The 23,286-nt window shown below is 35.0% G+C and overlaps 1 protein-coding gene across 4 annotated transcripts in view; it reads left to right on the top strand.

Annotated features, from left to right (window-relative positions):
* Positions 1–23,013, top strand: part of PCDH17 (protocadherin 17) — a 99,582-nt gene extending 76,569 nt beyond the window's left edge. For 3 of the 4 annotated variants that reach the window (XM_058683589.1, XM_058683599.1, XM_058683579.1), the window contains 2 exons: positions 2,571–2,654; positions 18,305–23,013. In XM_058683589.1, the coding sequence (XP_058539572.1) occupies positions 2,571–2,654; positions 18,305–18,987 (767 nt within the window). In that variant the 3' untranslated portion in view covers positions 18,988–23,013. The remainder of the gene's footprint in view (positions 1–2,570; positions 2,655–18,304) is intronic. The other variant, XM_058683608.1, reaches the window with a different exon arrangement.
* Positions 23,014–23,286: the final 273 nt, after the last annotated feature.

The following is a 23,286-nucleotide window of genomic DNA, read 5'->3' as shown; positions in this document are numbered from 1 at the left end:
GTTTCTTTTTGCTTAAAAGTTCATTCCTTAGTTGATCTCTTTGCTCTCACATTTTACTATAGCCAGAAAGGAGAAACCAGCTCACACCTACTACACTTTGCTGGAAAGCATTTCAGCTAAATATCCAAATTCATCAAGGACAAGTTCTACTTTTCACCCAACAATTTGGCCAAGTTTCCTGCCACTTCATAACAAGCATTGCCTTCCAGTGTCCAATAACATTTCCACCTGAAACCTTATGAGAAGCACCTTTAACATTCATATTTCTGTCTACATTCTGCTATTGAGGATAAAGCCACACGTATATCCTCAAACATGATAGAAACTTCCTCTATAGTTACCCTTACTTCTTACTGAGCTCAGAGGAGAATCATTAAATTAAGTTTTTTAATGTCTGTATTTCTTCCAATAGTCCCTTCAAGGCAATCCAGGCTTTTAAAAACCATGCATCTTAAAACTCTTCCAGCTTATTCCCATTACCCAGTTCCACAGTCACTTCCACATATTTACATATTTGTTCCAACAGCATATCACTTCTGGATACCAAAATCAGTATCAGAGGGCTGCCATAACAAGAGCAATACTAGGTGGCCTAAAATGGCAGGAATTTATTCTCTCCCAGTTCTGAAGGCCAGAAGTCCAAAATCAAGGTATAAGCAGGAATGTGCTCTCTAATGGCTCTCGAGGAGGATCTTTCCTTGCCTCTAGCTACTTTACTTCTGGTCATTGCCAGCAATCCTAGACAAAACACTCCAATCTCTACTTCCACCTTTGCATGGCATTTTCTCTACACAACTGTCTCTGTGTCTCAGTTTTCTTACAAGAACATCATACATTGGATCAGGGCCCACTCTAATCCAGTATGACTTCATCTAAAGTAATTAGATTTGCAAGGACCCTCTTTCCAAATAAGGTCATATTCTGATGTTCCCGGTGGACATATGGGGGTCGATACCCAACTCAGTGCACAGCCTATACCTGTCTTTTTTTTTTTCCTCCAATTTCAATTAAATATATTTTTCTGAACAAAAGAATTCTATACCTTATATGACTCTGGTAATACTATTTAAAAATATATGATATACTTTGAATATATCTAAACTATGTTAGTGATTGCTGAGTTTGAATTATTATCAAGGGAATGTAGAGTGCCTTTTACATAGTAAAATGGTCAGTGGATAGAAAAAAGTGCAATTTCTGGTAGGACTGAAAATTTAAGAGAATTGTGCCAAATGCAAAAAAGACAAATGAACTTGGTAACAAAATAAGAACAAATGAAGGTTGTAGACTATAAACTTTGGCAAATGTCTTTGGCAAAAACTAGATCATCTCTTCAGAATTTTAAATTGAACATAGTAACAAGGTGACTTACAGATTATTTTTTTCTGTAAACCAATATTCTCTATTCTCTTTTCTGTGCTAATATCACAATAGACATCATTTAAACATGTGCATGAGGCAGACTTATTTTCAGGTGTTTCCATCTGTTGTGGGAATATACTTGAAGAATAGAAGAGAAACATACACAAATTAAACACAAAGCCAGGGGAGAAAAGAAAAAAAAAATGAGAGTAAACATCTGCAGGGAAACAGTGTGGAAAAATGTTTGAGCTGCCTGTTATTAACTACTCAACCTGTTTTACATTGGAATCCTGCATAATTACATTCCAGGGGAGGGGCAAACAACAGATGTTGAATAAAGGTTGAAAATAAGAAAATGAGACTATTTGAAAAATAAAGCTACTTTACTCACCAACAGGCCTTTTTTTTTTTTTTGGTGTGACTTTTAGATAGCGATTGATTTCATATATTCACTATGCATTTAGATGCAAACAAAGTATTCTTTTTTTGTCTAAGAAACTGATCAATTATACACATCCATATATGCCCAAGTTAGAGGTGCTTAAAAAGCAAAACAAAAATAAAAACAAAATGCAGCATTTCTTTATAACAATAACATTTATTGTTATGTGTTGGATAAAAAAAGAGTTGAAATTGTTTCAGAAATATATATATTTCTTATTACCAAAATCAATACGCTTTTAACAATCAACGGTTTCTAGGGGATTGAGTAAACAGCTAAGTTTCAAACAGTTTGTTGTTTCAAGCTCCAGACAATACACATCAAAATTTCACTAGCAGTGAAAACTTTTATTAGAGCCTTGTTGTCTAGGGATATTAAAGAATAGACAGTCTGCAACTTTGATTTTCGTGGCCTGATTTTTTACATATTCTACCCACTACTACAGAAAGGTTTTTTATTTTATTTAGGATAAATGAATCCATCATCGCAGGAGTATTTTTCCCATTGACCTAGGCATTCTTATAGTTACTTTGCATTGTTTCTATCTCCTCTAAACGGAAATACGCCCCCAAAGTAATTTTCTTCCAGTCACACTAAGTTTTATGCACCTGGGGAAATACAAATGACCGTATCTGTCAGGGATTGATCAATCTAAAGGATTTTAATATAAAAATTTCAATCAATAGAGAAGGATTCATGATTCAATTGGCCCTTTTTTCCCATTTGGTTTTTCTATTTGTTAACTAAAAATATTTTATTTTTCAAGCATTCCCGACTTTGCTTTCCTTTGCTATCCTCACCCTACACACCATCACAACTAGACTTCAGTCTGTTGACCTACTTCCTCCAGGTGAGCAATTTCTTCATCTGCTGGCTTTCTTCTCTGTGATCCGAATTTTACTTGTTACATGATGACACTCATAAGACTATCCACATAAATTCGGGATGTGTAGACTTTATTCTTTTAAAGGAAAATAGAATAGTAAATAAGTAATTTATTCTATTTTATTTGCATCGCTACTTTCAATATTTCAGGAAAAGCTGTGTAAGGTTAAGGGTTGAGAAGAGAATCTACATATTCATTTATATCAGGGTTTGTTTTTTTCACATTTATAGTTCTTAAATGAGTGTAAGTGGTCCAATTCTTAATTGCTTAATGTAAAAAATCACCGCTTTTACAAATTTCACTTCAGAGTTAGTGCTAGGGAAATGCTAAGGAAGAAATTGGTGGAATAGAGAAAGGGCTGATATAGGAGAGGGGATTGGTTATTTTCCTTGAATGTTAGTTGTTGGTATAGAGCAAGGTACATCACTGTTGAATTCTGAAGAAGAAACTGTTTCACCTGAGAAATTGGGTCCATAAATTCTTCTTTCACTTTGAACAGGCAATTACATTCCAAATTAGATGTGTTATTTTATGGAAATATATTAAAGGCTTCTTTACACATTACTTTGTAAAATCAGTACGCATCACCCTAATACAGATTCCTAAAGGCAGGGCGGAACCAAGTTCATGTCAATTGCAGCAGCTAGTGAAGCTCAAAATTAAAATCCCCTGAACTCGATAAATTTTGTCGATATATTTTAATTTGGAAGTATGCTCTACATGTGACTCACATAATCTAGGAAAACACATTGAAATTTGAAATAACTGGATGGATTAAGTGAAAGACAGAAAGAAGAATATATCTCAGGTGAAATTTTAGCTCATTTCATGATATTCTTCTAACTCTGGGTTGTATATAGTCCAAGTCTGAGTCATTTGAATGCTTTTGAGAGATTTCATTGGTTTGTCGGTAGTTTAATCTCTACACGAGGGAAACAAGCCAATGGAGAAAATTAATATATCAAGTTGTCGCTGTGGCTGAAAAATACACATGTATGTTACAGTAATCTATTACTGTTATATTTATTTGTGTTGCTTTACTCAAGCTAAGAAAAGAGAAGAGGTTGCATTATTTTTAGATGGAAATGAATGGAAATTGAAGAGAAAATACAAGAAAAGGCCTCAAACAGTGTTTCAGTGAGGAAATTTTTACTTATTTCCAATTTGGGGAAGTAAGGTGGAAAGTTTGACAGCATGAGTGCATGTACATACACATATACTGACACATCTATATAAAATCATCCTTGTCATCCTTAAATAGTTGTGATTTCACACTTACTAAATTATAATCGATTGGGGGAAAAAGAGTTTTATTTATCAATTCTTATTTTCAACTTCAATGTAAGAACTAAATTTAAGGGTAAAATTTATAGCAAAAAAAGCATTTTGGCCTTTAGAATGTAAATGTCTGCACATTATTTTATGCGTCCCTAAAAATCTCTCTCTTAATCTGACACTGACACTCTGCTCATGTGCACATGCATGCTTCTGGTGAATGTACATGTGTGTGCATGTGCACACCTGTGCTTCACCATGACTGTCTGTTAACTTGAAACACTGGGCCCTCTGGGAGCTATCACTGAGCATCAGGAAACCCAAAAGCTGTTGTAAGGCAGGTTAGGTCTTTATTTTATTTCCATTAAATAGTTCCAGAGGATTTTTGTCCTTAGGCAAGGCTCCTTCCATTCATTTCCATTTGGTATGGGAATGTATTTTTTCATCATGTGTACAAAGGGTGCTTATATAAGGAAATGAATGCATGCCTTTTTAGTTGTATTCCTTTGTTGATAGTTACCTGATGTATTGGAAGCTGTCATTTTAAAACGTATATTGCCTTCACTTAAAATATCAAGATAGTGAAGCTTATGAATATTTTCCATCAACATATATGCTACAATAAAAGTCTTCAATTTAAAACTCTGTTACTGGAGCTCATTGAATATAATATTTTCCTATTTTTGTACATATATATTTCTTTGATTTTTAAAATACTAGAATGATTATATGTAATATAATAATTTCATGCATGTGTGTGTTGTAAAACAATCATAATAACTTTAGCTTTTTGTTGAAATCACTGTTATCTCTCAACTATATGGTTCGTATAGATACAACCTTTATGTTTATGGATAATAAGTAGATCAATGAGTTATATGTGTTAGACTATGACCTTTTAAAATAAATGGTTAATCTTACAATGAATCATTTATATTTGAATTTTATGCAGAATTATGTGCAGATATATATGTTTTTAATCGTAAAAGCATCATTCCTAATAGATAAGAAGTTTCATTTGCCAAGTACTTCTAACTTAATAATTTTTCTATTTTGCAATAATACTTACCACAGTGACCTTATTTACAATAATAATTAACTAGGTAATTTTCTGTTGTGGTCATGCATGTTTTTTTCAATTCAATGAAGAAACACAAGTACATATTTTATTAGAAATTTGCCAGATCAAATAGTTATATTTCATTCCATTTTGCATTGCACCTTGGGTTTTAATATTAGATAATTTTAGATCAAGGAACATAACCATCAAGTCACCTAAAAATTTAAGGTTAAAGTGACACTTTCTCAAATTCAAGTTGTTCTCTCTTTTGAGCAGACACATTGTGATCCCAAGTATATGTCCACCAGCATGTTCCACATCCTCCAATTGACCTAGGTAATAATTACAGCCTTCTAAAGGAATTTTAGGGTTCAGTTAGATGATTGCTACCATTTTCCTAAAGATTACAGAAATATTTGCTGGAACAGAAAGTATACAAATTCTACTTGTTAGAATCTAAGTTTATTGTTTTGTTTTTTGTTTTTTTAATGACATAACTGCCTAAATAATTTATTTGGGGCAGATTTCAGAGGGTTTTGAACACGAGGCTGAGTAGTTCAGATTATAGCAGTCCCCCTTATCCACAGTTTTATTTCCCATGGTTTCAGTTACCTGAAGTGAACCTCATGGTCCAGAAACAGATGACCCTCCTCTGACATCTCATCAGATGGTCAATAGTAGCCTATGTCACGTCATAGTGCCTACATCATTCACCTCACTTCATCTAATCATATAGGTATTCTATCACTTCACATTATTGCAAGAAGAGTACATACAATACAATTTTTATTACAGTATATTGTTATAATTGCATTATACTACTATTAGATATTGTTAATCTCTTAGTGTACCTAATTTATAAAATAAACCTTTTTAAAAACAAACTTTACTGTAGGTATGCATGTATAGGAAATAACATAGTGTATATAGGACTTGGTGCTATTCGTGGCATCCACTGGGGGTCTCGGACCGTATCTGTATGGGAAAGGGAGGACGACTGTATAACCTTTTTCAGGAATGACCATGGAAATTGTTAGGCAGCTCCTCAAAAATAGCTTTGGCAACACAAAGGGTCACTTCTTCTGAAATTGAGCATACATATTCTTAGGGGGGGGGGGAATCAAATATAACATGCCTGAATTTAAAAAAGACTGTCTCAATGAATTCAATGAATTCTCCTTGTGATATCAATATGAATTTCCAATTAGATTAGATTTAGATTGCAAGTCTGAAAATAAAATAAGTTTTCATATATTTATATTTATTTCCCCGTTAATATTACTCATGGGGACTACACTTCACTTTTATCATCTGTTCTTTGCTCCAGGTATGACTGATTATCAATTAAATCATAGAAAGTACTCTCCAAGATAAGAAAGTATTTAAAACATCACTGTAGACACCTTTTGATGTTAATACTGTATTATGGATGGATAAGCCTTCATATCCTTTAAAAATACATTTTTATCTTTGCTGTGATTCAAGGATAGCCTTCTCCAATAGCTGTTGACTCTCGGTTTGGTTACATAGCAGGGTGATATAGAGGGACACATCTCCTATCTTACAATATATGAATTTCCAGACCTCTTTTCCCAATTTCTCCATTGCTTCAGTGTGCTTTAATGATTACAAAATATTAAAGCTGTTACAGAAAAATGGCTTGTCATTGCCGGTAAAATCCATTACAAGAAACACTTTTGTATATTTACTCTAGAACATAGTATTGAGTGTATTGATTTTGCTTAAATTTTCATTCTTGGGATGACCCAATCATACAGGATAAAAAACATCAGCTTCCAATAAACTTACAGCACACTAAAGGTAATAAGAACAGAATGGTTTCAGAGAAGTAATTCCAAGAACAGGCTTTATTTAAATTGTTAGTTCTCTTTCCTTTCCTACTCTTTATGTATTTTAAAACTATCTATAATATAGTAGCAATAATTGTGGTAACATGAGCAGCTTGGTAGTAGGAGTTGTTTTAATAAAATCAAGGCCAAATTGTTTCGGTTCAAACTATTGGTATATTACTCTTTTTTTTTAATTTTTTAATTTTATTTATTTTTGAGAAAGAGTATGAGCAGGGGCGGGGCAGACAGAGAGAGAGAGAGAGAGAGAGAGAGAGAGAGAATCCCAAGCAGGCTCTGCACTGTCAGCATGGAGCATGAGGGACTTGAGCTCACTAACCGCAAGATCATGACCTGAGCTGAAACCAAGAGTCGGATGCTAATCCAACTGAGCCACCCAGGCGCCCCTCGGTGTATTAATCTAAAGTTACTTTTGGGCTACTATCAATCTGAATAGTACTTTCAGACAAACTTCATTTCACAGAAGGCATTTTTGGTGAAAAATACATATTTATTATCATTTGTGTGTGTGTATGCATGAACATCAAGAACATTTACCTTTGGTTCACTTTTAAGTTGTAATATAAGCAATATTTGGAGGAATCATTTATAGAGAAGTATAGTTTCATATATATTTCCCATTCATATATGTCCATAAATACATTTTGTATTACGTCTTTCTTTAAAAACATTATGTTTTTAAAAAGTCCTGAACTGATCTGCTCTTTTGGAACCGTGTCCAACTAATTTAAGGTAAGTGAATCGAAACTTTGGATCTATCTCTAGAGTAGAGCCCTATGAATTTTATGAAAAGCTTTCAGAGACTAGAATGTTATTGAAAATATGAGAACACAAAAATCTTTCTTAAAAAAATTATCTTTTGGGACTCCCAAATCCTGTTGGCAGGTGTTGATCACTAAATAATAAGCTAGAGAGGATTAGTTGCATCTGAATTAACTCTGTTTTCTGAGAATGTTAAAAATGACACCCAGCTCTGTGTACTTGTCTCTAGCAATTGAAAACAAGTGCTAGAAATGAGATGAACAACGGGATTTGAACTGGTACACAGATATATATCCCAATAGAAATCAGATAGCAAGCCTGAGAGAAAAACGCTCATGAGACTATCTTCCTTGCTTCTTGCAAGGAGTTCAGCTTAACAGGCATGTTTTCATTGACCTTCCTTACAGGATTAGCACTTTGCTGGGAGGATGCCTTGAATTTTGGATGTATTCATCCATGTCATCAAAAATGGTGTCATTATCTGAGATGGGGTTAGCTAACAGAGGCAATAAAAGCATAAGAAAACATCCTCTTTAAAGATGAAGAATAGTAGCATATTTAAATAGTATTGGGCCTGAAATTCATAGTAGTGTTTAAGTTGTTATAATTTTAAATTTGTCCTTGTAAACCAAACGTCTTTCACTATTTCATGCCAGAGCTAGGTTTATCGCCGTATATAAATCAGGTTCTTTTTGGAAGTTGCATTAACCCTTTCAAGACTCTAAAATTACAGGGACTTATTAATGAATTCACATGTGATGATAGCTATCAGATAAAGTACAAGATATAGACGCAGCTAACTTAAACTAAAACAGAGAAACTGGCACGTTTGACACAACAATGAAGTAGAATCAAAAAAGGACAAAAGGAGAAACCCAGGAGTGAAGGAAAAAAACCTATAGATGCTGAGGTGTGGGTTTTCAGGATACTTGCTGTTTTCTTTAATTTAAAAGTATAAAGAGGTGATTATTTAAATCTAGACTTTAATTTCAATAAAGGTGTCACTGATTTAAAAAAAAAACCCTAAGGGGAAATATTCTGACCTCTGTGTTTACATATATATCCCAGGCAGATTTATTTATCTTATTTTAAATTATAATAAATAAATAATAATATGGAACTCTATAGGTTATCAATAATAAATAGAGAACTTTAGATTTTTATATAAGCATGGTATCTAACAGACAGATATGATGTTACTTCATTTTTTTTTTTTTTAAAGTAAGCTCTAGGGCCAAAGTGAGGCTTGAAGTCATGACCCTGAGATCAAGAGTCACATTCTCCACTGACTGAGCCAGCCAGGTGCCCCAGATCTCATGGAACTTTAAATCCTGTATAATTCACAGTGAAAGAGAGCCATTTTGCATAACATTGTTTAGGTCCTGGGATCATTCTGAAAGCTAAGCTCACTACCTCATAAATGAATGAGGTTTTTTGTTTGTTTGTTTGTTTCAATTTTTTATTTAAATTCTAGTTTGAATGATTTTGAAATAAGTAAATTATAAGGAATAGTCTCTTCTATTGTAGATTACCAATAGTATTAGATGCCTTTTTAATTTACTCTTCTTTTACATCAATGGTAGCTTTCAGGTGTAGATATTGAATGTATTCTGTGTACTCAAGGAATAGAGCATGAAAGAATGAAAGAATGGAACACAGTATTGGTACCTTGATCCTCAAGGTGTGTAAGGATCTCATTGAGGCAAATGGATTAAAAAATAATGAGTTACGAAGCAATGCTGGTATATATAATTCAGTGGAAAAATGTGGCATTATCTTCATCCTAAACAGGAATGCTTATTTTGGACATTTTCAGGAATTTCCTGTAGAAATTTATTCTTCATATCTGGAACCAACTTTGAAAAGTTTCTGAGATTCCTCATCTACCTTATTTGTGGCCATTCTCCTTACCTTGTAAAATTATTTATTACCTCTCTCCTAGACACCAAACATATCTTCTTTCTTCCAAACCTTTCCTCTTCTGGTGTTCTCAAAGAATCCTTTAATCTTTCAGATGTGCTCATATGCAATCTTATGGTTGGGTAATAGTAATAGCAAATTAGAGAAAGAGTGAAGACAGATAAAGTAGATGTAAGAAGAAGAAATATTTTTCTAATGCAGAATTATAAAATACAGGATTTATCCTATTAATATAAAATACCAGTTGAGTCAACATGCATTAAGACTTTCTCTAGTTTATAAGGAGTAGGATGAGATGTTAGCAGAATGGGGTCACAATGGGGTCTGAATGACTACGCCAGTGAATCATGTCATGTCCTATTGTGCTCTGCTGGAGATATCCTGGTGGGGACCAAAACTCTATATATCTGTTTCCAGAAATAATGCTGATTTGAATGCTGCTTGCCCTGTGGCTCATCTCAGTTTTGTATGTTAATAAGTGCTGTCTAATACCTTTTTGATCAAGCACATATTTTAAAAATCTTCTGAGACATAGGACATTCAAATACCTATAATTTGAGGGTTCATTGTCTGCTTCATTATTTTTTATTATTATTATTCAGAGCCTTTCTATTCTCTTTTAAATCCTAGTCAATGTTCTATACATTAATAATTTATTTTTTTGGTATTGCCACATATGTCCTTTGACTTCTAAAGTGGTCTTTTACTATCTTGTGAAATGCACAGTCCTGTGTGGTTACTGTTTCACTTTCTAACCCTTTCACCTGGATCATCCTCTTCCTGCTCTCTTTTTGTTGAAACTCATCGTCCTTTGAATTTTAGATCAAGCACTATGACTAGTACAAAGCCTTTCACAATATTGTAGTCAACACTGTTCTCTGTATTTCTGTTGCTTGACCCTCATGTAACATAGTTCAAAATGTAATTGATCAGGAGTTATTTGCCCTAGCTGATTTTAAACCTAGTTTCTAGTTTCCAGTCAGAGTGGAAATGCCTTAGTGAAGAGATAAATTCTTACAGACTGGAGAATTTTAGAAGTGGATACACATAGGTTTGTTTATGACAAACTTTTACTTGATACATTACTGTTCTACAACATTCTATTCAAGATGACTTTGCTTGAAAACCTCCAATGCCTAAGCACAAAGTTTGTGTTTGATTCGTTCTTACCTTGTGAATTCTTGAGTATAGCTTCTTCAAACTAACCACCGAACTGTACATATCTAATGCTGTCACTGAATTTGAGCTGTTATTACTCTCCTGGTGCATTTGAGTTGTATTGTTTTTCTTTGAGAAGCTCTGTCAGAGTCCCTCACTCACAAAAAAAAAAAAAAAAAAAAATGCAAACTTTGTTTCATTAGTATAGTATCAAGTTTCAGAGCCAGTTCTTATCAACATACCAGTTAAGAAAGAGATGGCCTGGGGCGTCTGAGTGGCTCAGTGGGTTAAGCATGCAAACTTTTGGGACTTCAGCTCAGGTCATGACCTGACAGTTCGTGAGTTCATGCCCCACGTTGGGCTCTTTGCTGTCAGTGCAGAGGCTACTTGGGATCCTCTGTCTCCCTCTCTCTCTGTCCCTCCCCCACTTGTGCTCTCTCTCTCTCTCTCTCAAAAATAAATAAACATTAAGAAAAGGAGCAAAGAAAGAAAGAGATGGCCCCATTTATCTGTGCCTTCACTTTAAGCATCTGCTGCTGCCCCAGGTGATGATGGCTGTACCTACAGATTGGGGAAGGGGGGACAGCTAAAATATGAACGTTAATCTCAGGGCAGTGCACTATGGGACACAATTATATTTGTGCTATAGGTTCCCAATGCATGGTTTAGATTCTCACTTATAAGATATTCTTGCTACTTCTATATCAGATTTCCTTATATCCTTTGGCTCTCATTCTTTAAGTTTCCGTTTAATTTAAGTTTTCTTCATCTTAGATCATTACTATATGTGGTCAATATATATGCCAGAAAATTCACTCTGGTAGACATGTTGTTTTGTCCAAAGGGTCACAAACACTTAAAACCATCCCTGAAGGCATGCAGGTGCACTGAATAGTATGTGCAAATGCTCCCAGTGCCCCACATACCCAGCTGCAATTGGATTCGGTTGACTATGATATAGGCCAGTGGTTTCTGGTGTCTGAATGCAACCGTGGCAATACATTAGGAAGCATTGTGCAATGCAGGTGCACGCTGGAGGATTGCTGCTTCAAAGCTGCCATGGTTTGACTATTTGATAGTATTATAATAACTTCCACTTCAAAATGTGCTTTCCACCTATCAAAAGCAGCTAGAATGGCATTTCACAACTGAAGTAAAACCTGGAAGCCTGATTGGCAGTGGATCAACCTAAAAATATATGCGTTTCTCTCTCAGTGTTTTTATTACGTGAACTGTGTGTCCAAATTCTGCTTCCTGATGGCCAGTTGTTAGGACACAATGCAAGTTTCTGGACTTGTAACCTGCAGTTTATTCATGGTGTCACTGCCAACGTGTAAACAGACATCCTCACGAAATGAGCATATCAGCGTACATAACGCGATTCATGGTCCCGTTGACATCAACAAAACAAAAGAAGCTGCCTCTCTCTGTCTCAAAATAATACATAGATGTTAAAAAAATAAAAACAAACAAACAAACAAACAAAAAAAGAAGCAATAGCACATCCCACAGGTGTATTTGTGTGTTAGTTCCTTGATCAGTAAAACATTAGATCCCCGTGCATAATGCGGGGATCATACAATGCGGTAGATGAAAGATCACTCAGTGATCTTAGTGGTTGGTTCTCTGATGCCACATTTTCCCTAACTCCTTCCTTGTCTTCCCTGCACAAGGGATGTACCAACCTTATTAAAAAATTGTGCTAAAATTAAGCCTCGCAGTCATGTGAGCACTGGCAGAAAAAAAAAGCGTGTGATAAAATTGTAATATATTCTTTTTCTTTCTTATCTGACACAGAAAAAAAAAGTTTTGAGACAAGTTTCCAACACTGTCTCTAGAAATAATATCGAGAGTGAAATTTTACCCCTCTTGTAGTCAGATAGACTGAAATCAGAAGGTTTATTTTTAATTAATCGGCTAGTAAATGAGACATAGAAATCATAAATGGAAATAATTTGAATGAATATAGATAAGGTGCCATTTATACAGAATGATTCACCCCATCATGATAACAAGTGTAAGGGGTTTATAGGATGGTAAAGGAAAGTAAGTGAATAATCATCAACCGCCAAAAAAAGAAAGAATTGTTTATGTTAGCAAAGTGTCAGTTCACAGGATCTTGTGAATTATGTCAACTCACTGAAAGGAAAATTTAATCACAGATTTGTTGGACTGTATTTTGATGAGGTTTCTATTTTAGCATTGATACTTTTTATCTGATACGTTAGAATATATTTGGATTAAATCGGAATTTGTTGCACTCATAAGGAAGTGTGTGTGCATGTGCGAAATTGAGTGTGTGTGCTGAAGAACAGAAAAAGACAGCGAAAACAAGCTGTTCTCATACCAGCAAAACCTTTCAGTAGGAAACTGATACACAGAAACTGCCAGTCAAAGGTCTTGGTTTGTCATTGTTTCCTGGTAGATAATCTGTGATGGCTTCCTAGTTTAGATTCCGTAGAGTTAATCTCCCAAACACCAGTGCCAGCCATAAATAGAGATGGGTCCCTGCTCTCTGCTTTTCCAGACAGCTAATTAGGTGTTATGAAAGCTTACATTGGTGAAAGAAGGTAAATTAGAAATAAAAAAGAAAAACGAGAACAAATAAAAAATGGACTTCCATTTATAGAGTTGTCTACTTGGAAACAACTCTAATTTTAAGATGCTGCTAGAAACCACCACTCTAAGGGAAGAAAGCTATTCCTATTTAAAGCTGTTTACAAAGCAGAAATAAAGCCATTTTATTGACAGTCAAAAAGCAGAGAAAACTCTGTCTCACATGCCCTTCCCCCATGGCCACAGCATTTTAGAACTTCCTCATTGACTCCCTGATATGTGGAGTTTGGTTTTTGGATTTCTGTGACACCTTTATTTCCTCATTATAAAATAATAAATCTAAAAAAAAATTATCTGAAGCATATCTGAAATTCTTATGCTAGAAACTATATGCATGTTTTCATACAAGTATCTGGGCTCTGGAGGCAGCAGTCACATGGAAACTGAGGGGAGGAAATCCTTTTATGTTTTCTAATATTTCCTTAAGTAGTTACAAATCAGTTGCCAAGCATCTCTCTTTGGGTAGTGTGCTATAGTGCTTTGAAGACAGGGAAGGTAAGCTTGATTCTGGTTTGTGATAAATTCCGGCCTGAGAGTGAAAGAGACTAGAATAAAGGGGTAGATGTACTCTGGAGTAGGAAATTTTATGGGGGCTGGCTTCTTGACACGTTCCCTTAGTAATGAACACCACCGAGTCATGATACGCAAGGATTGTTTCCCCTGACTCTTCCCAAAATAATCATGTTTAGCGAATGCGCCCTTAATCTTTATTAGTTCCTACTGGTTTAAATAGTGCTTTGGCTTCAAATTATAATCTTATACATAGTAATGTTTGGTACCTTTTACCTATCCTTGAGATGTCTCTGCACTCCTATTGATAAAGTGACATCACAATGTTTAAATCACATTGTAAACATGAAGTTATGGAAAGCTTTATGGAAGATGGCTAAAACCCAATAATTTAAGGGCAGGTAGTTTGATGTTTTACCTAAATATTTTTTTTTTCCTTGCAGGATGTAACTTCCACAATGACAGCTCCTTTGAAGGTGTATTTTCGCACCAAACGGTTGCTTGCCTACTATCGCTAAGATTAAGTTATTAAACTGCTTAGTCTGGGTTAAAAAGAAAGCTTTCAGACATGTCAGCCAATATGAATATGCAGATTTCAGACATCTTTATGTCTAAATCAATTTGAATTATATAAAGTTCTAAAATCAGAGGTAGTCAAGTTGTTGATCCAATCACGGATTTTGCACCGATAGTTGTAGGGCAAAGGGAAAGATTAAAATGTTATTAGAGATTGATTTATACCTACCTATGTACATTATACATGTAATGCTTTATATAAAAATGTGTACATATATATGTGCGTTTTATATGTATGTATGTTATCTCCTAAATTATATAGAACATTTCTGTGCATTTCATTTTTTCATCTGTATTTCTCTTCTGGCAATAACTGCTAGTAAACTTTCAGGAATACATTGGCTATACATTTCAGTTTTAAAATTTTGTTTGGACTATATCCTGGAGAAAGGTCAAATTTAACACACACACACACAGATAAAGATCTCTACGTGTGTGTGTGTGTGTGTGTGTGTGTGTGGTTTGTTGTGCAGCTGCATTGCAAGTACTATAATCATTTGTGTGACTTTATATCTTTTGCAAAAATATATAAATTAAGATGGAAAATTAAAATAATTAAGATGACTATGTTTAGATTCCTCTTTTTGAGAGCTTGTGTAATACTCAGATGTGTCTATAAGAGCATAGAAAATAATTCTTAATACTAAACAAGTACTTAAATTTATCAGGTTGTCACATGATCCTTCAAGGAATCATACATTTTAAAAATGTGACACTGTAAACCTTCCCTGCAGGCAGAATTGCCCAGAGTTCCAGCTGTTGGACTTCAGAATAGTTTTCTCTTTGTAATATAAGCATGCTTATCTGTCAGTTTCTCATCTGCACACCATTTGGATTATGATATCTTTCTTGGCCAAGGGTGCATTTGTGAAAGGGTAATCATGTTATATTGAGGAAATCATTAAATGAGGGTAAATAATTTCTTTGTAATCTCACATTAGTCCGAAAGAAAAAAAGTGAATCTTGGACTAGGATCAATTACTTTTACTTCTACCCAGGGTCTCTGAGTTTGGTTTCTGATACAAATATCTAATCTATGCAAATAGTGGCTGTCTATATAATTTGCTTCTTTTTCAGTTCTGTTGTATATAATTTGACATATCTATTCTGGGTTCCATTTTCCCTACGGTACAGACAGAAGTTTCATTATTTACCTTTGTAGCTCTAGGTCTTGAGAAAATGCCCCACACTATTATTTTATAATAAAAATACTTAGTGTACCGAGGGGATCTTAAAAATACATAGGAGAAGGTGTACATGACAGGAATCCTCCCGTACAGCTCCTCTTCCCTCCCATCTCTCTCCCTCCACTTAGCTTTCTTTCCTTCTTCTCTCCTTTTTTCTTTGTTTTTCATTTTGTCCACTTTCTATGTCTATGTGGTCATTCGTTATATACTACCTATGTCTCTTTGTTTGTACCTACCTATTCATCTTTTTATTTATGTTCCTTCAGAAATAATTTCACTTTCTCATAAATTCTTTCTTATTTGACCCTTGGCAATTATAGTTCACTTTTTGCTCATGGTTTCTGCTGCTTGTATAAAAGTGTCCATTAGATTTTCTTCACTGTCTGGGAACCGCTGTGATCAAAATTACAGTCTAATCAGAAGGTGAACAGCTTATAATGTATCATGATCAATACTTAGAATTTGCTCCTTAGGTTGGGACATGAAGGAGTGAAGTAAAAAGCTGCAGATTTTTCAGCTGTGAAGTGCAAACAATCATTTCATGTTGATGGTTTCAAATTCAAGGTCCATTTATACTTTCATACATCTGCATTATTCTGTCTCTTTTACTCCCTTTTTAAATTCATATTGAATTTATTCAGTGCTAGGCCATCCAAATTGCTTAAATTGAAGGCCAGTCAATATTGGAATATAAAACTATGTTAGCATATTTCGAAGAGAGTGCATTGGTTGTAAATGAATTTTTTAGAAGTCATGGCTCTAAAAGCTACAAAAATATTATCTAATGAAATAGACAGTATTCTACTATATTTGTGGAGGACAAAATTGGTTGAATGAAATCATACGTATTTTCTTTCTAACACAAACAGACACAGATGTAAAGGTGATTTTTATGATTCATGCAGAATAGGTAGAGAAAACAGATACCTGATATGAAAATTTTCTAATATCCATTTGTTTTCAAATTTCTGTTTGACTTTAAATCCATACAGGAAGGCTTCCTAGAAAATGTATAATGCTAGATTTTTCTGCTGCTGTTTGTGTCCGTCTAACAATCTTCCAAGAAACAGATAGTATTTGAGTCTATAGGTATGAGTACTTGAGTTCACTATTCTTGCCTGCATTACATAATACAATTAATATATTTCATTCATTCATATGGAAATATATTTTTGAAAACACGACAAAATTAAAATACAGGCAAGCTACCTGAATACATTTTTAACATTTCACCAATATGAATGACACGTGTTATGAAAAACCACAATATTTTTATTCTGTCAAGACACTATTCTAACTTCTTTCGAGAAAAAAATTAATCTCATAAGAAATTCTTTTATCCTAAAACCTTTTGAGATAAATCAAGTTGTAGTTTATGTTTTCTTTTTTGGATAAGGAATTATTTATATGTTTTAAATATGAACTCAGATTTTACATATGACTTTGAACAGTAACTGTATAAATGTATCAGGGCTATTAAATATGGTGCTTTCTATTTTAAGTATCTTCCATGTGGCCTTTTTTCCCTTGCACAGGACACTATGAATTTGTAGAGATCCTCTCACATCAATTAAATGGCTGCCCCAAGGGTTGCTAAATGTGTGGGGAATTCTAGTCCCATCCCACAGAGGTGAAGTGTAAATATCCTCTCCTGGAAAAAAAAAAGGTCCTTGATTTAAAAAGAACCATTAAATATAAGGGGAAACAATCATTTGTAGATGAAAGTGACAACTGGGAAGAGGTAGTTCAGTTATAGTTCAAAATATTGGGGCAGTGGAATTATGCAGCTATCGTCATAATGAAGGAATTTTCTTTCATGTTTTCTGTTCAGCATCTCTGAAAGAGAGGTCATTAAAGACTGCTTTATTTAGATTCTCTGTATGCCTATTGGCAAAAGAGAGAAGCAAACATTTTCACGGAAGACATTATCGTGGAAAACAGGAAATCATGAGTTGTCATTCATCTGAACTCTGTTGACTAAACCCATTTTCACCTACTTACACCAAAAAAAAAAAAAAAAAAAAAAAGCTGAAGTGAAGAAAACTGATTGCATAATCCATACCCATATCTAATAAAATAGGAATGTGCACTTTTTGACAAGTTTATTCATAACATATTCTGATAGAAAATTCCATTTGCTCCTCTCAGTAGGAAAGGTAGGCTTTTAAAGGAAACCTTTTATTTCATGACTGTCACCAAAATAACAATTACAAGCAAAATAGGGATAAAACATGAAAAAAAAAGCAGCTTAGGGCTTGTTATGGAAGTATGTGATCTAGTTTTTGCCCCATTATTTGATTTGAAAAATTAATCCTGGTAATCCTTTTTGAAGTTCACTGTTTCCAGGATGGGTTATACAGAACAAAGACTAACTGATATCTCCAGGAGGTTAGTTTACAGTGATGTTCTATTCCACTGAGAATGATTCTCCAATGGCCACTTTTTACTTCTTCCCAGGCTATGGGAATTCATTAATATCTAGAGAATAGACTTAAATAAAACCATTGTCTCAACCAGCAGGTTTATGCAACCATCCTGAAATGTTTTAATTATTGTTTTCTTTTCCTTTTTAATTAAGAGACCAGAGGTCAAACAAGCCCACTGAGAGCTGATCGCAGCCTCAGTAGAAATTTAAAAGCAACCCTAATGATTGGATTTGCTGTTTTCTCTTTTGTTTTGCAGAACCAGAAGAGTGCGTTAATTGCACAGATGAATGCCGAGTGCTTGGTCATTCTGACAGGTGTTGGATGCCACAGTTCCCTGCAGCCAATCAGGCTGAAAATGCAGATTACCGCACAAATCTCTTTGTACCCACAGTTGAAGCTAATGTTGAGACTGAGACTTACGAAACTGTGAATCCCACCGGGAAAAAGACTTTTTGTACATTTGGAAAAGACAAGCGAGAGCACACTATTCTCATTGCCAATGTTAAACCTTATTTAAAAGCCAAACGTGCCCTGAGCCCTCTCCTCCAAGAGGTCCCCTCAGCATCAAGCAGCCCAACGAAGGCATGCATCGAGCCTTGCACCTCAACAAAAGGCTCTCTGGATGGTTGCGAAGCGAAACCAGGAGGCCTGGCCGAAGCAAGCAGCCAGTACTTGCCCACTGACAGTCAGTATCTGTCACCCAGTAAGCAACCGAGAGACCCTCCATTCATGGCTCCCGATCAGATGGCAAGGGTCTTTGCAGATGTGCATTCTAGAGCCAGCCGGGATTCCAGCGAGATGGGTGCTGTTCTTGAACAGCTTGACCACCCCAACAGGGATCTGGGCAGAGAATCGGTGGATGCAGAGGAAGTCGTGAGAGAGATTGATAAGCTTTTGCAGGACTGCCGGGGAAATGACCCTGTGGCTGTGAGAAAGTGAGGGGAAAAAAAAAAAAAAAGCATTGGCATTTTCTTGTGTCTTCTGTTAATTTAAAAATGATCGCTCCTGGTGACAACCCATTTCACAGGGACGAAGAAAGACCAATGCTGCTTTAAGGCTTTTAGTGAACATCTGAAGTGCCCACAAGTATGTTCTTTTCACTGCTGTTTCTTTTTCAGAGATAACAATGGTTTTGTTTTGACCAAACTTATATTAGGACAGAATTAATGATGCCGAAAGAGAAAAGAAAATGAGAGAAGAAAAAGGAAAGAAGACAAAGGAGGATGAGGAGGCGAGTTACCTTTTGACAATCTGTTAGGAAGGTATGCAGCGTGAGAGTTGAAGTATTTCTGATCACTCTGAGACTGTCCTCCGTGATTTATGCTGACTTAACTGTTTACCTATAAACCCCATACAAAGCAGGGTCATAATTTGTGATCTGTGGTGGATTTCTAGCCGTCATCACAGGCTTCTACTTAAAGTCCCGAAAAGACCTTGCAGTAGTCCAAGCTACCCCAAACATTAACACATATTTGTGGTAAACATTTCTGTACAAAGTTACCTGCCACACATATAAACACAAAGGACATTCCATATCATCAGTCACAAAAAATTAAAAAAAAAAAACTTGGTCATTTGTAAGACACTTCATGTCGTATAAAAGTTAAATGTAAAAAGATATAGTCCATTTTGTCCTGCACACACATAGACTAATTCACGTCATTAAAGGAGAAGAAATTTTTTTAAAAGCTTAAAATGCCTCTTCAGCATTTTAGTGTCCAACAAACATATAAATAATGATGGATATGTTTTAAATTTGACCTGAAGAATAGTTACTATTGAATGATAATATTCAGAGGGAATGAACACGATCAATATATTTCATTCGTTTCTGGACACTAAAATAGCTCAGGAAAGTGAAAATGTCTTAGACATCACAAATCACATGACCATTTAAATGTGCAAATGTAAGAAGATTCAATGTGTTTACATCAAATGACATATTTTTATTGATTTATTGCAGATTCAGTGCATATGAGCCAAATTGTTGAGTGTATAAGAGCTATATTGTGTATTTTATTAAATTAATATATAGTTGTGTTGCAAAAATATTTGGGCTTATATTGTAAATGGCAAGTGTTGCCTCGGTAGCTGTCGAACTCTATGAGTTTTGTTTTTTCCTGCTTCCTTTTCCCCATGGAATGTGGGAAGCAGTGCCTCAGAGCAAAGTCTCTTGTTTAATGTATAGTCTACCAAGTACTACAGTACATAATCTGTTCAAAATGTGTTTGAGTGAGCTGATGGAGCTAACTGAAAGGTCAAAAAATACATCCGTCAGTCATGGTTACGTGCAAGTCCTTGTAGAAGCTTTTATTAAAGTCACGCTAAGTCACAAGAATTACATGTGTACCAATACCTGAAACTTGTTCACGTTTTTCCAATAACATACAGCTTCTGCCTATGTAGATATCATAACGTTGATTGGTTCTCAAAAGTATCTTACGTGGTTCAAAATGTGTGTTCCCATTATATTTCAAAACCATGAAAAATGCTTTAATGCATGTGTGGTACCAGCAAAGGTTACTTGCATTGTGTAGTGTTTTTCAAGAGGTCTGGGTCTTAGCAAAATGCTTTTTTCCTTTTTCTCAGTACTTTTCTGCCTCCTTTTATTGGCGTCCTTCGAGAACAATACACCTTCTATTCCTTCCTTTGGTTACACCTTTTCTTGTGACATTTAGCAAGTTTCAAACTTACTTCCATATGAGGCTAGGAAACCTCAAATTTCAGGAATTGGGAAAAACAAAATTAGCACTTGCAGAAGTAGCAGCAGATGGGAAAATGCCTTGATTGACATTTTCCTTCAGCGTCGAAAATTTTTGGCATTTTACAGCTTCATGACAAACAGTTTCCAGCCCATACCTTACAGAATGTGGTGCTGAGTTAAATAAAGGCTGTTTGTGCACTGGAGCAGAAAAATGCATTATTTGCAAACTGGTGGAGAATTCTGTGCCTTCTTTTCTGGCCACCAAGCCAGTGTAGAAACAGCATAAATGTCATAAAACCATTATATTAAAAACAAAAACAAAAGCAAAAACAAACAATGAACTGAATTAAGTTTTGTAATTTTAAACCTCGAAAAATTCAACTGAAAATATTTCCGTCAAATGCCGTCAAGATTTTAGACTGTACCTCGTTTGCAAAGCCGCTGTGAAAGGGAAGAGCGGACAACTCCCATCAGCCTTATTCTCTCGAGAACTGGATTTGGTTCCTAGTAACAGCCTTTCCAAAGCTCTACTCTTGGTTTTTATTATTCATAAATGTTTAAATTAGCAAAGAAGGGATCTTGTACATGTGAAACCTAATCGACTCTCTATATTTTGGACAATTTATGTATCTGAAATGTGTTGTCTCTGTTATATGATGTTATTTTTTGCCAGGAGACTACAGGTTGATTTAGCTTGATAGCTGAAATTTGATGGAAAACTAATTTCCATTTAGTCTTACAAGTGTCGCTTCTCTCTTACTAGACAGATAGCCGCGTAGTTCAATCTAAGGCAGTATGTAAATGAGATCAACAAAGAGAGTAGGGTTTATTTTTAAAACATTCTTAACGCTGAGTAACCAGTTGTTCAATTTATTATATGTCTGAAGACATTAAAACACTATAAGATTTTAAGAATTGGTTGTGCCAATGTGTGAGGGATTTACCTTTAGGCTCTCTGTCACCAGTGATTTACTAGTGTTAGCTGTTTAACACATTATCTGTATTTAGTAGTGATTATTTATTTACAAGTTGGTGGTAATTTCAGCAGTCAGGACTCTAAGCTCTTATAGTTGAGTTGAGGGAATCTCACCTTTATTCATTTGGCTGGCGGCTGCCTTTATCACAGACCTCTGGTGCTCCACTTCCGAGGAAGTCAATGAGATGCCAAAATCACCCCGCTACAGAGCAACTTGCTTTAAGGGGTGATGCATGATCCAACAGTGATGTTTCAAGGGGTTTCAGCATAATTCAGAATGTGGAAAATTTGTCTTAATTCACATCCTCCAAATACCAACCCCTCAAAAAAATCCCACACATTCAAAAAGAATAATTTGATAATACTTTGTCTTTTAGGTCCTTAAATAACTGAAGTGAAGCACAGACTAAGAATTTATAGAAATTTTTGTAAGAAAGTCAAAAAGTTCTAAAAATTGTTTACTGATGAGCTAAAAAAAATCAGTAACGAAAGAACCTTTTCATTAAATGTTAATGATAAAAGATCTTTTCATCAAAGTTCAAAGTAGTGAGAATCAGTGTTAGTTATACCTATACCAAAGTAAACATTAAAGAGACATATCATGCAATTTTAAAGAATGCTTTCATATTACTTCTTAACCTTACATACTTATCCTTATTGCAGTCAATATACAAAGATTGGCTCACTACTCCATGAATTAATTGAATTCCTAGTTGGGAAATTGACTCTGTTTCATTTTCCTGAGATTTTGTAAAACATGACTTCCCTTTAAAGGATTTAGGTAGTGCTCAATTTAAAAAATGACACCAGAAAAAAAGTCATGTAGTAATAGGGCAGTATGCTTTATTAGAACCAGGTTAAAAGCTGTTTGTTGCCTAATGGAGTAGAAGTTGCTGAGGTCAACAAGTAGACTGAGATCTGGCATAATATATGCCCACTCATTATTGTCTAATTATATTCTTTTGACAACAGACAGCATTTATCACAGCATTAATTCAAATGAGAGTTTTGGCTATCAAGATGTGTTGATTTGAAACATAATTGAATGAGACCTGATTAAAGTCTGACTTTCCTGGCCCCAGTGTTTTGCAGGTTGGCTATTCCCATTCATCAGCCCCATCACTCCATAAGGTTCTTAGCTGCACCAAGCGATTGGTGAACAAGGACAACAACAACAAAAGCAGCATACATTGTATGGATTTATCTCAACGCTATTGTTTAATGGCTGTGTTTAATGTGACCTATCTGGAAAATGAGGACTCCGAATAAAAAGCTATTACTAATAGCGGTGTTGCCTTCCCTTGAATTCATTAACACAGAGGTGATGTGTTACCACAGGGACACTGATCGTGATTATTTTGGAAAGCAACTGTGGTATCACAACTGTTTTTGCCAGTTATTTGTTTGCCGGTAAAATAAGATTTTTGAAAAATCTCTTTGACAGTAATCTCACTGGGTTCTCGACAGGAATGGGTTAACCGTCTTTCAGATAACTTTGATACTTTGGCTAGTCAGATGGTTACCACAGAGTCATAGCCTAGATGCTTGTGGCTTCTAA

Source organism: Neofelis nebulosa, chromosome 1, assembly GCF_028018385.1.
Source record: "Neofelis nebulosa isolate mNeoNeb1 chromosome 1, mNeoNeb1.pri, whole genome shotgun sequence".
NCBI classification, from domain to species: Eukaryota; Metazoa; Chordata; class Mammalia; order Carnivora; family Felidae; genus Neofelis; species Neofelis nebulosa.
The sequence above is the reverse complement of the archived record's forward strand: the minus strand, read 5'-3'. Positions and strand labels throughout refer to the sequence as shown.